Genomic DNA, 14,013 nt, shown 5'->3' on the forward strand with positions numbered 1-14,013 from the left:
CCCAATTAGTAGCAACATTCCATGAAACCAATCCTGGGGCAAGCGATGGCCTCCCCATGTCCATCTCAATAACAGACTATGGACTTTTCCACTAGGAACTTGGGGGGGGGGGGGGATGAAGACAAGATAAAATGCTGGACCATGTGTGGGGGTGGGAGAAGAAGAAGGTAAATACTGGATCGTGTGTGGGGGGTGGGGTAGAAGGTAAAATGCTGGACCATGTATGGGGGTGTGGTAGAAGGTAAAATGCTGGGACCATGTGTGGGGGTGTGCCTTGTCAATTTTAGCACTGTAAATATGCCATGAGAGGAAACAGGTTGAAAATCTGTGGTCTAAATTCAGCTTTAGTACCCTGGATAAAGCCCACCCAGAGCCTGACTTTGTGTTTCTACCTGGTCTATCATGTCAACGAACCCAACGTTTCCCAACCACTACAGAATTCTTTCTTAAAGGGGTGCGCGGAAAAAAAATCCGTCAGTAGCGGACATAGGACGCAGCAGAAGGAATGAACCGCTATATCTCCTCAGCTTCAGCAAGGCAGCAGCAGGCATTAGGCGGGACTAGGCAGACTGTAGCGTTTTCTGTGGTGGGGGGCGGGGAAGGGGCGAGGATGGGGAGTTCTCTGTAGTGGGAGGAGGGGGCGTTTTCTGTGGTGGGGGGCGGGGAAGGGGCGAGGATTGGGAGTTCTCTGTAGAGGGAGGTGGGAAGAGAGGGGTGTTTTCTGTGGTGGGGCCGTGGGAGGGGAGGATGGGGAGTTCTATGTAGCGGCAAGGGGGAGGAAAGGGGGTGTTTTCTGAGGTGGGGCTGGGGGAGGAGAGTTCTCTGTAGCGGGTGGAAAAGGAGAGGGATGATTTCTGTGGAGGAGCGGCTCTCTGTAGCGAAGACCAGAAGGGGCGGGGCTCTGGGTATTGCATCAGAGGCAGTTTGGCAGAAGGTCTGCGCCGGCGAGCTGCAAAATCCCTGTCACTTTTGCAACTCACTCACGGTGAGCGAGAAGCATGCAAAAAACGAGCGAGGCCAACGGCCATGTCGTTGACATTGACCCGAGCTATGCGGAGGGCGACAGAGCAGCAGCGGGGCGCTGGCAAAAATGCTTGCGGTTCCTGAAAAAGAACACCATCGTGATCCTGACCGTGTCGGGCGTGCTGATCGGCGTTGGCATCGGCATGGCAGCCAGGAGCATGCACCTGAGCCGGGCGCAGATGACTTACTTCGCTTTCCCAGGCGAGATGCTGCTCCGGATGCTGAGGATGATTATCCTGCCTCTGGTCGTCTGCAGCTTAATCTCCGGGGCTGCAAGTCTGGACACCAGGTCCCTGGGGAAACTCGGAGCCATTGCTGTCGGCTACTTCTTGGTGACCACCCTTTTGGCTTCAGGTTTGGCCATAGCCCTAGGATTCATCATCAAGCCCGGGGCGGGGGCTGGGGCACTAAACTCCAACACTTTGGGTTTAGACGATACTGTACCTACGAACAAAGAAACAGTTGATTCCTTCTTAGACCTTGCAAGGTAAATCTTTGTTCTTCCACAATTGGTGTTTGTCATTGTGGCTGTATAGTAATTGGTTCCAGGTTCAGCATCCCAGCTCAAAGAAAGTGCATAGTAAAATGGGCGGGAGTTGATAAGTGATCCCTGTCATAAATAGTTACTGCCGAAACAAATGTTTTACATATTCATGAGTTGAGCATTTAGGAAAAACAATGACATGGGCTAACCAGTCCAGAAGCAAAGTTGGTGATTTCGACTTTCTGCGTTTTACTGTTGTATCATGATGCGTATTATAGACGCAGGGGGAATGAGGGTCCTAGCTATGAATTTCATTGCCTTTCGACGTTGTTGGGTTATCTCAGTCGGAAGACATTCGGCTAGTAAAGCGATATTTTAGGTTTTTCATAGTTTACTACTACTACTATTTAGCATTTCTATAGCGCTACAAGGCGTACGCAGCGCTGCACAAACATAGTATAGCAGACGATTTCTACAGCGTCCCTCTTTGATGTGTTTGGTCAGGATTTGCTTCAAAGCTGATTTTTGCTAATGTTGGTTATTGATGTCTGTGGGAAAAGTATGAACTCAAAGAACCCAGCTTAATATTCCGCAGGTCGATTCGGGGTTAGCAAAAACACGGTGTGGGACACTAAGCAAGCCCAACCTAAGGAACGGAGAGGAACGATAATGTGCTGATGATGTCTCTTTTCAACAGTTTTAAAGTAGAAAGACTGTTCATATTTCTCAAACTGATTGCTTGCTCGGTTTCTCCCACTGTTGACATTACACCAAGGATATTCTAGATTTTTCAAACTTTGGGGGGGGGGGGGGGGGGGAAGGTGGAAGGTGGAAGGGAGCTGTTCTTGGTCAGTATATGTTTTGAGAATAAAAATGGTGCACATTAAGACAGAATTAGCTAAAATAAAATACTAGCACAAGTTTGAAACTTATGAGTAGTGGCACCAATATCTAAGTACCTTCCTGGCTGCTGTCCATTCCGGCATTTTTCATATACATTTATAATTCAGTTATGTTAAAATGACTTTTAAAACGTGTATCATTTGTATACCTTAGCCATTTGTGAATATGCAGGAGGTTTTACAGTCATTAAAAGATAAAATCAAAATGCATAACAAAACCCAAGCTTCCAACAGTGGCCAATCCGGGTCACAAGTACCTGGCAGAAACCCAATTAGTAGCAGCATTCCATGCTACCAATCCCAGGGCAAGCAGTGGCTTCCCTCATGCCCATCTTAATAACAGACTATGGACTTTTCCTCCAGGAACTTCTCCAAACCTTTTTTAAACCCAGATACGATAACCGCTGTTACTACATACTCTGGCAGCGAGTTCCAGAGCTTAACTATTTTTTGAGTGAACAAATATTTCCTTCTATTTGTTATAAAAGCATTTCCATTCAATTTTATTGAGTGTCCCCTGGTCTTTGCACTTTTTGAATGAGTGAAAAATCAATTCACTTTCACCCGCTCCACACGACTCAGAATTTTTAGCCTTTCCTCACATGGGAGCAGTTCTTTCCCCTCTATCATTTTGGTCACTCTTCTTTAAACCTTTTCTAATTCCGCTATATCTTTTTTTGAGATAAGGCAACCAGAATTGAACGCAATACTCAAGGTGAGGTCGCACCATGGAGCAATACAGAGGCATTATAATATTTTAGATCCCCTCACTTGCCCTACTCAAAAAGTTTTTGACTACCTTCACCTCTCTCAGGCCCTCATGATCAAAAGCAAACTCCGGCGCTAGAGGCTGTTAACGCCATACTAGCGCCAGAGTTTGCTTCCGACCCATGATCAGAGCCCTCGAGCGCCTGAAACAACGCACTCGAGGGCTCTTAACACAAGTAGCATGCAAATGCATGCTAAACAGGGCTTCGAGCACAATTAGCTCGCAAATGCATGCTAATCAGCGCTTAACGCATTCATCCCCAATGATCAGCGGCCAGCGCGCCAAAGATTGGGTCGCTGGCCGCGGCAAAATCAACGCCAGCTCTGAGCTGGCGTTAGACTTTGCGGATCATTGGGGAGGAATGGTGAGCCCTGTCCAGCATGCAGTTGCATGCTGGCAGGCCCTCGTTCCCCCCCAAAGCAAACGCAAACAGGGGACTGGAGGTCCAGTGGACCTCCAGTCCCCCCGATGATCCAACCCCTTCCATGCTCAGGGAGGGCTGGAGATCCGGTGGGTCTCCAGCCCCCCCCCCCCGAACCCCCATAAATCCTGGTGGCCGCCTCCGGCCAAACGCTATCCCACTCACCCTCCCACTCAGCGATGGGGGGGGGGCTGGAGGTTCGGTGGGTCTCCAGCCCCCCAAACCCCAATAAATTGTTGTGGCCGCCACCCTGTTATCCATCCACGGAGGGGGGGGGGCTGGAGGTCCGGTGGACCTCCAGCCCACCCCAACTCCTCCCCTCCCCCAGCGTTCTGAATCCCTGGTGGTCCGTGGTCACCCACCCACCCTCCCGGCCCCCCCGGCTGGCCCCCCTACCTTTTGTTGGAGGAGGGACGCAGCCTGCCTGCCTCCCTCTTCTTCCTGTTGACGCCACTGCAAAATGGCGGCGCCCAGTCCTGCCCATTGCATCCTGGGATGCGGTGGGCGGGGCTACAGACCATGTTAGGGAGCGATTCCCTTACATGGTCTGCTGTTCACGGAGAACACCTGCTACAGGTGAGTAACTTCTCTGTCTTGTGCAATCCATGTAGAAAACCAATAGTCAATACAATGAACAAAGTGTCCGCTTGAAATCTGCACAAACTAGAGTTTTTTTTCATCAGTCCTTACCCACCATAGGCAATCTTTAGAAAAGGACCCATCTTGTTTTTTCTGTGTATTGGTGCCTGAACAGCATGATATAGACTCTGTCCAGCAGAAGGATTAGAATACTTCTGCTGAAGTTCTCTCAGACAGTAACAACCATCTGGCCATTCTTTTTCAACTCTCCAAACAGAAATTCTGATTCTTAAAAATATTTTAAAGTTAACCCTTCAGTGAAAATAAATAGCCTGGGCTAATTTCATTTTTCACCTCTGACCCTCTCAATCTCCATATTCTCTCTTGGGATTCTGCCCCTTGAGCTCTAGAACTCCTAAGAGAAGTTTGAAGAAAGAAGAGACCCACAGCCAAAGATTACTCAGGAGTTTTACAGAAACATACTCCTTTGAAAGAAAACTCCAACTGGAGAGTGTTTGAGATACAACGCACACCCTCTGACCTCATCAAATCAGTGTCGACCCCCTTTTCCCTCTCTTGGAATGAACCTCCTTTTATCATTTTTATACAAACTGCTGAGGAAATTTAAAAAAGGCCATAGATAGAAGCAGTGGCGTAGCCACAGGTGGGCCTGGGTGGGCCAGGGCCCACCCAACAGTAGCATATGTTTAGTGGTAGCTGGTGGAGATCCCAAGCTCTATCAGCTGAAGACTTCCCTTTCATGGTAAGCCAAGGTGGAAAGAAGCGTTTTCTCGCCAGCTGAGATTTTTTTGGTGGTGGTGGTGGTGGTGGTGAAGAACACTTTGTGCCCACCCACTTCTTGCCTAGGCCCACCCAGAATCTGTTGTCTGGCTACGCCCCTGGATAGAAGGCAATGTCCTGTTGTTGATAGGAACCAGATAAAAGAAAGCAGAGAGTAGGTTTACATGGCCAGTTTTCTCAATGGTAGATTGTAAACGGGACCGCTGCGCCAGTAGGGGGAGGAAGGAAGTCTCCTCCCCAGGATTAATCCAAGCCCCACAAATTGCCACCAGCAGATACTTTCAAATATTCTTTTCTTTTTATTTTGTTTCCAAGTTACAAACAAAAGCTTCAGTCCAGCCCTGGGTTAGGGCTGCCCCAGGCAGGGTAGAGCTGCCCCTCCCCCAGCAATCCAAAGTCTCTGCCCTTTCTTGAGAGCTGCAATAGTCCCCTTTGGAAATATTTCCTTTTCAAAGTACATATCACAAGCAGTGCTGGCCTTTCAGCAGGATTGTTCCCTCCTGTCCAACCAGGGTTTCCAGCTCCCACAGTCCTTACACAACAGTCAGGAGCAGCTGGGGAACCAGGCTTATAACTCTTCCAGCCCTCTGCTCCCCCACAGCAACCAGTTCTAATCAAAACAGGCTTCTTCCTTAAAACAGGTTTTAAATCAAAAAACTTTTAAACACATAGCTTTCCACCTTCAGGTGCTACCTTCCTCAGGGCTCTCCAGCTCCCATCCAGGTTTGCAATATAAAAAAAAAAATTCCCACACAAAACAGCCCAAAACCTGCCCAAAAACTGCACACACCCCACCCCCGACGTCATCACCCCCGCCCCTTTCCGTCATCACCCCCACCCCCGCCGTCATCACCCCCACCCCCGCCGTCATCAACCCCGCTCCTTCCGTCATCACCCCCGCCCCCGCCGTCATCAGCCCCACCCCTTCCGTCATCACCCCGCCCCCGCCGTCATCAGCCCCGCCCCCGCCGTCATCGCCCCGCCCAAAACATCAGCAAACCCCGCCCAAAACGTCACAAACCCCGCCTCTGTCGCCATTAGCCCCACCCCCACCGGCCGAAAAACCGCCCCAAAACCTGCACAAAAAAACCAAAACCAGCCCAAAAAACCGCAACCCGCCGCGGGCAAAGGTTTCCCACGGCGGGTTGCGGAAAACCGCCCAATTGGGCGGGAAAGCTGCCCATCTGGCAACACTGCTCCCATCCCATCCTGCCTTCTGCTTCTTGCTCAGCCTCCTTAACCCCTTCCTCCACCCAATCCATCCCCTCCTCCTCCTGCTTCTCACCCCACCCTTCCCTCTACAGGTGGGAGGCATGATGTATTGATTAGGGAGCCAGGGGAACTGGCTTCTTCCTTCTCCCTCCCTCTTGTGGTCAGAGTTGGTATATAGCCATCTTGTCTATCCCTGGGGCTCCCCTTGCTGGGATGGACAATGCATTCTGGGAGACGTAGTTCAGGATTTTGTTGTTTCATTTTGTACCTCTGGGCTGTAGCCTTGTCACAAGATGATGAATAGTAGAGTCCCACAGGGATATGTACTGGTACCACTGCTTTTTAATTTATCAATAGATGGTCTGGAAATGGGAGCAAAGGATGAAATGATCAGATTTGCAGATGAAACAAAATTATTCAATGATGTTAATTCACATGCGGATCATGAGAAATTGCAGGAGGACCTTGCAAGACTGAAAGATTGAGCATCCAAATGTGGACAAATGAAAAATGATGCAAATGAGGAATAATAAAGTTAATTATAACTAAAGTTGTCCTACCATTGAGCATTTTGAAAGGTGCTGTGCCATTGGTTAGCTTGTAAAGCCATATGCAAATTTATGTACCAAAAAGGAAACTAGGCATTATGAAATGTTTATTTGGATGTCACACATGCATCCATTCATCCATTCTATTAATTTAATGTATAATCCAGATATTTAAGGTATAGCAGAGCTAACAGTTAAATTCACTCTTCAGACTTGTATGATCTGTGTCCTGTATATGGCAATCTGGTTTAGGATGGACTGGAATGGGCTTTGACAGCATCTACTGTGCTGGGTGAACTTTTACAGTTTGTGTCCCACAAATGACAGGACAGATAGGCTGGTGTGTGCTTCAACAGCAACTCCAGGAGTTGAATGCAAGAACAGGGCTGGACGGACTTCTATGGTCTATGTCTCAGAAACATCAAAGAAAGACCATAATCAAGTATTTTACATCACATTCATTGTTGATTTAATCATAAATTGATAATGTGTGTGACAGTTGAGCAGACTGGATGGACCATTCAGGTCTTTTTTTTCTGCTGTCACTTACTGTGTTACTAAGAACATAACATAAGAGTAGCCATACTGGGACAGACCAGTGGTCCATCTAGTCCAGTATCCTGTTTTCCAAACAGTGGCCAAGCCAGGTCACAAATACCTGACAGAAACCCAAATTGTGGCAACACTCCATACTACAAATCCCAGGGCAAATCCCAATAGCAGACTATAGACTTTTCCTCCAGGAATTTGTACAAACCTTTTTTAAACCCAGATATGCTAACCGTTGTTACCATATCCTCCGGCAAAGAGTTCCGGAGCTTAACTATTCGTTGAGTGAAAAAATATTTCCTCCTATTCATTTTTAAAGTATTTCTACGTAACTTCCTCGAGTGTCCTCTAGTCTTTGTACTTTTGGAATGAGTAAAAAATCTATTTACAACTACTCGTTCTACACCACTCAGGATTTTGTAGACCTCAATCATATCTCCCCTCATCCTTCTTTTTTCCAAGCTGAAGAGCCCTAACCTCTTTAGCCTTTCCTCATACAAGAGGAGTTCCATCCCCTTTATGATTTTGGTCACTCTTCTTTGAACATTTCTAATTCTGCTACATCTTTTTTGAGATATGGCGACCAGAACTGTACGCAGTACTCAGGTAGTGGACACACCATGGAGCAATACAAGGGCATTACAGTATTCTCAGTCTTATTCACCATCCCTTTTCTAATAATTCCTAGCATCCTGTTTGCTTTTCTGGCCGCCACCACACACTGAGCAGAAGATTTCAGACTATTGTCTACAACAACACCCAGATTATTTTCTTGAGCGCTGACCCCCAAGGTGGGCCCTAGCATCAGGTAACTGTGATTTGGATTATTCTTTCCAATGTGCATCACCCTGCTGTTTTGTAAAAGCTTTCTTTTGTGGCATCACTATAATAAGACTGTAATTGTCTAGTACTTCCTCCTGATACTGGAAATCACACAGTAGTAGGATCTAAATGAGATACTAAGTACATTAAAAAAAAAAAAAGCTATCACAAATAACTCACATACATTTTGCTCTTATATGGCAGCTTGACCCCTAGCGGTAGTACTATAAGACTACTGCTAGAGGTCACTGGCATCATTTTGAACCTGATACTAGAAAGGGCAGTAGTGACTGGGGATCGTTTCTGTTTACAACCCACTAGACACTAGGGAGTTGGTAGGTAGGCCTGAGGGGGCCTAAGGGAGGTTGGGGGAGTACTTTCGGTGATTGGGGAGGTCTCTGGGATGGGGCAGAATGTCATTGGGGAGTGTCTTCTAGGTGGAGGGATGTCATTGGGGGAGGGGTCTTGGTCAGGGATATGTCATTCAGTAGGCAAGGGGAAGGGCAGCTCCCGATTACAGGTGCTGGCTCCTTTAATATAAGAATAGCTATACTGGGTCAGAACAATGGTCCATTTAGCCCAGTATACTGCTTCCAGTTGTGGTCAATCCAGGTCACAAGTACTTGGCAGAAACCCAATTAGTCCCAAGGAGTATAAGGGGGAAAAGTAGTTCTAAGAGAGTTCCACACTTCATCTTTTTTCAAAATTACCCTGGAAACAGGTTCTTTGAACTGAAAAGCCATTTTGTTGTTGGTGGGCATTGGTAGTGAGAACTCTTCTCAGCGCTATAACTCTGGTGTTTCAGTTCAGTTAAGTATTAGGGTTGCTGGTCGCTGATTTCTTTTTAGACAAAATGTCATAATAAAATATGGAAGTAGGAAGTAATAGAAGCATTAGAGGCAGATGATTAGCATGGTTGAAAATGCTATGGATTTGGAATACCTGCGGCCTATAAGAGATCCAATAGCCTACATTATTGTCATATGATGCCTCTTTGCTTAATAAAGAATAATAAGAATATAGACAATCTAAAATAAAAATGTAAAGTTTAAATACATTTTCAAGGTATTGTGCCATTTACATTGTTTGGGTACTCCTATACAGTGGAGAAATCCAATTAGTTGCAACATTCCATGCTACCAATCCTGTGGCAAGCAGTGGCTTCCCCCATGTCCATCTCAATAACAGACTGTGGACTTTTCCTCCAGGAACTTGTCCAAACCTTTTTTAAACCCACATACGCTAACCACTGTTACCACATCCTCCAGCAGCGAGATCCAGAGCTTAACTATTCTTTGAGTGAAAAAATATTTCCTCCTATTTGTTTTAAAAGTATTTCCTTGTATTTTCATTGAGTGTCCCCTGGTCTTTGTATTTTTTGAAAGAGTGAAAAATCTTTTCACTCCTACCCATTCTACACCATTCAGGATTTTACAGCCCTAAATCATATCCCCCCTCCGCCATCTCTTTTCCAAGCTGAAGAGCCCTAACCTCTTTAGCCTTTCCTTATATGGGAGGAGTTCCATCCTCTATATCATTTTGATTGCTCTTCTTTGAACCTTTTCTAGTTCCGCTGTATCTTTTTTGAAATATAGTGACCAGAGTTGAACACAGTACTCAAGGTGAGGTCGCACCATGGAGTGATACAGAGGCATTATAACATTCTTGGTCTTGTTTTGCATCCCTTTCTAAATAATTCCTAGCATCCTGTTTGCTTTTTTGGCTGCTGCTGCACACTGGGCAGAAGATTTGAGCGTATTGTCTAGATCTTTTTCTAGAGTTATGACTCCTAAGGTAGACCCTAGCATCAGGTAACTATGATTTGGATTACTCTTCCCAATGTGCATCACTTTGCATTTGTTCACATTAAGGGCCCTGTTTACTAAGGCACGTTAGCGTTTTTAATGCGCCTACAATTAGCACGCGCGCTTACCGTGTAGGTGCCTATAGAGATATTGTAGGCACATACACAGTTAACGTGCGTACACACCTATAGCACGGCTTAGTAAACTGGGCCCTAAATTTTATCTGCCATTTGAATGTCCAGTCTTCCAGTTTCCTAAGTCTTCCTGCAAGTTTTCACAATCCGCATGTGTTTTGACAACTTTGAACGGTTTCGTGTTATTTATTTATTTTATTTATTTGTTACATTTGTATCCCACATTTTCCCACCTATTTGCAGGCTCAATGTGGCTTACATTGTACAGTAGAGACGATCGCCAATACCGGTATGAACAAATACAAAGTTAGGTTAAAGGCATAGTACTGATCAAGTATGATAGGCACATTGGGGGTTGTAAGGAAGAAGGGTTAGGTTAAGTAATGTCCAGTACGAGCTTATATGTTGTTGTGTTGCGGGGTTAAGGCATTTAGGTTGGATCGTTAGGGTATGCCTTTTCGAATAGGTTAGTCTTTAGGAGTTTCTGGAAATTTAGGTGGTCGTATGTTGATTTCATGGCGATTGGTAGAGCATTCCATAGTTGCGTACTTATGTAACAGAAGCTGGATGCATAGGTTGATTTGTATTTGAGTCCTTTGCAGCTTGGATGGTGGAGATTTAGGTATGTTCGTGTTGATCTTGTGTTTCTGTTTGGTAGGTATATGAGGTCTGTCATGTATCCCGGGGCATTGCCTTAAATGATTTTGTGAACCAGGGTGCAGATTTTGAACGCGATGCGTTCTTTGATTGGGAGCCAGTGTAGTTTTTCTCATAGAAGTTTGGCACTTTCAAATCTTGTTTTTCTGAATATAAGCCTGGTTGCTGTGTTTGAGCAGTTTGGAGTTTTTTTTATGATTTGTTCTTTACATCCTGCATATATTCCATTACAGTAGTCTAGATGGGTTAGTACCATGGATTGCACCAGGTTGCGAAATATTTCCCTCGGGGAAAAAAAGGTTTCACTCGTTTTAGCTTCCACATTGAATGAAACATTTTCTTTGTTGTAGCTTTCACTTGGCTCTCTAGTGTGAGATTTCGGTCGATTGTAACTCTGAGAATTTTCAGGTTGTCTGAAATAGGGAGGGTGTAGTCTGGGGTAGTTATGTTGGTGGGTTTGGCTGTGTTATATTGGGATGAGAGGATAAGACAGTGTGTTTTTTCTGTGTTAAGTTTTAGTTGAAATGAGTTCATGATGTTTAAGCTGAGTTTGATTTCTTTGGTGATTTCTGTTAGATCATTTTTGTAAGGGATGTACAATGTGATGTCGCCAGCATATATGAAAGGGTTAAGGCCTTGATTGGATAGAGATTTGGCTAGTGGGGTCATCATTAGGTTGAAGAGGAGCGGTGATAGTGGCGATCCTTGCAGTTCTCCGCAGTCTGCTATCCATGGTGTTGATATGGTCGATTTCGATTTCACTTGGTATGTTCTCGTCGTTAGGAAGCCCTAGATCCAGTTGAGTACACTTCCACCAATCCCGAAGTATTCTAGGATGTTTAATAGTATGTTGTGGTTCACCATGTCGAACGCACTAGACGTCGAATTGTAGGAGAAGTACGCTTTTGCCTGTTGCAATTTCTTGCAGTTTTAATCACCTCACTTGTCGTTCCAATTTCCAGATAATTTATAAATATGTTAAATAGCACCGGTCACTGTACAGATTCCTGTGGCACTCCACTGTTCACCCTCCTCCATTGAGAAAAATGGTCATTTAACCCTGCCCTCTGTTTAATGTCCAATAACCAATTCCTAATCCACAGAAGGACATTGCCTCCTATCCCATGACTTTTTAAATTTCTTAGGAGTCTCTCATGAGAAACTTTGTCAAAAGCTTTCTGAAAATCTAGATACAGTACATCAACCAGCTCACTTTTAACCATATGTTTATTTACGCCTTCAAAGAAATAAAGCAAATTGATGAGGTAAGACTTCCCTTGGCTGAATCCATGCTGACTCTGTCCCATTAACCATGTTTGTCTATGTGTTCCATAATTTTATTCTTTATAATAGTTCCTACTTTTTTCCTCGACACTGAAGTCAGGCTTACCAGTGTGTAATTTCCCGGTTCATCCCTGGAACCCTTTTTAAAAATCAGCATTACACTGGCTACCCTCCAATCTTCAGGTACTATTGATGATTTTAATGACAGGTTACAGATCACTAACAACAGATCAGCAATTTCATGCTTGAGTTCTTTCAGTATTCTGGGGTATATGCCATCTCGTCCAGGTGATTTATCAGTCTTTAACATGTCAGTTTGGCTCAGTAATTCTTCCAGGTTCACTGAGATTTCTTTCAGTTCCTCCATATCATCACCCTTAAAAAACATTTCCGTTACAGGTAGATCTCTTACTTCTTCTTCCATAACGACCAAATGCATAGGACTACAGCTATGTGGCCCAATGCTCCCTGGATAGTAAAATAATGCTACTTGCGAGGCTAATTGCAAGCAGCATTATTCTTGTACTGCAGAGTGACTAACCTGTAGTATTCAGCTACTGCAGGTTAATCAGTCCCATTGCAAATTAAGGTGCGCTAAAAGTCCGACTTTTACCACATCTTAATAACATATCTTATAAAGTTTTTGTATACCACTTATAAGTTAATAAAAACAAAGTTATCCCCACTCCCTTAGTGCAGATGCTTGGGTTGCAGAGCATAGGTGTAATATATATACATAATTGATTAGCCTAGTGTCTTCTATTTACCCAAAATAATATTATTAAAAAATTAAAATAATATTATTCCGTCTCCCCCTCTGTGCAGTGGCTATACTGGAAATGAACATGTGAGCTCTCCATCCTGTAATGTATGTATATTCCTGATGTGCTAAAGTTTGTTTGAGCACTATGATCTTCTTTGAAAGGTGCACTAATTGCAGTTTATTAATATTAATGAAGGGATGTAGTGCAGGGCCAGGCAATTAAGCCAGAGGGTGGCTGGGAAAGCAGCCAGTGTCACACAGCAATCTTCCCAGCCTGAGGTCTGAGCCACAGAGGGCTGAACTCATTTTGCATTGCACACAGACCCTCCTGCCTTATATGTCTCCACATTGGTCACAGCAACCCGTTTTATTTACCTATTAATTCTGTTTGATGTGTGCTATCTTGCTGAACCAGCTGCCTACACAGGAGGTCAGGTCTCACAGGTTAGCGTGGGTTAGTTTCTTAGAATTCATTATCAGAAAGATTATAGGTCGAGTATTTCATTCAAACCAATCTGAGTGTTAGCAGCATGCATGTACCTATACCTTAGAACTATATTACCCTTGTTTTTGCTCTAATTGACTATTGATTATTTTTGATAACTTGGACAGCAGTGCCAAGTCCTTCTTAGGAGACAGAGAGCGGACAGCCAGAAAAAACTTTATGTTTGTGTCAGGACTGTTTGTCTAATCCCAAACAAGAAGGCATGTCATGGGTGTGATTTGGATGGGCCACAGAATTATACATATATTTCATATTTTAGAATGGAAAATACACATATAATCCCTGTCAGATTTTACACTTCCTGTGAGATGAGCACCATTGTTATAAAAGTGTTTGTTTTGACCATTGTTTAACACAAGAAAATGAAGGGGTCATTTTTTTTTTTGCCTTCTAAGAGGAAAAAAACTTTAGCAGCTTTGTTGCTTTGTATTTGGTGCTATGAATACATATTGGTGCTTATTTTCAAAGCACATAGACTTACAGTATTACATAGGGGCTAATTTTCAAACAAGAAAAGCATCCAAAAAGTGGTATTTGCATTTGGACGTTTTTCTCACAAAAACGTCCAGATTGGTATTTTCAAAACCAATTTTTAGATGTTTTCTATGAAGTCTGTCAGAACTGTGTTCAAATCACAAGAGGGCTTGTCAGGGGTGTATTAAGGGTGAGATCTGGGTGTTCGTAACACTTGGACTTTTTTTTCCCATAATGGAACAAAACAAAACTGTCCAGGTCTAAAAGTTGGACGTTTTGGT

General features: G+C 44.5%; 1 protein-coding gene across 1 annotated transcript in view; it reads left to right on the forward strand.

Moving 5' to 3' along the window:
* The first annotated feature begins 970 nt into the window (after positions 1–970).
* SLC1A4 (solute carrier family 1 member 4) overlaps positions 971–14,013 on the forward strand; it is a 129,567-nt gene continuing 116,524 nt past the window's right edge. Inside the window, exon 1 of the mRNA XM_030196355.1 lies at positions 971–1,510. Within this exon, the coding sequence (XP_030052215.1) occupies positions 999–1,510 (512 nt within the window). The 5' untranslated portion in view covers positions 971–998. The remainder of the gene's footprint in view (positions 1,511–14,013) is intronic.

This window comes from Microcaecilia unicolor, chromosome 3, assembly GCF_901765095.1.
Source record: "Microcaecilia unicolor chromosome 3, aMicUni1.1, whole genome shotgun sequence".
Lineage (NCBI taxonomy): Eukaryota > Metazoa > Chordata > Amphibia > Gymnophiona > Siphonopidae > Microcaecilia > Microcaecilia unicolor.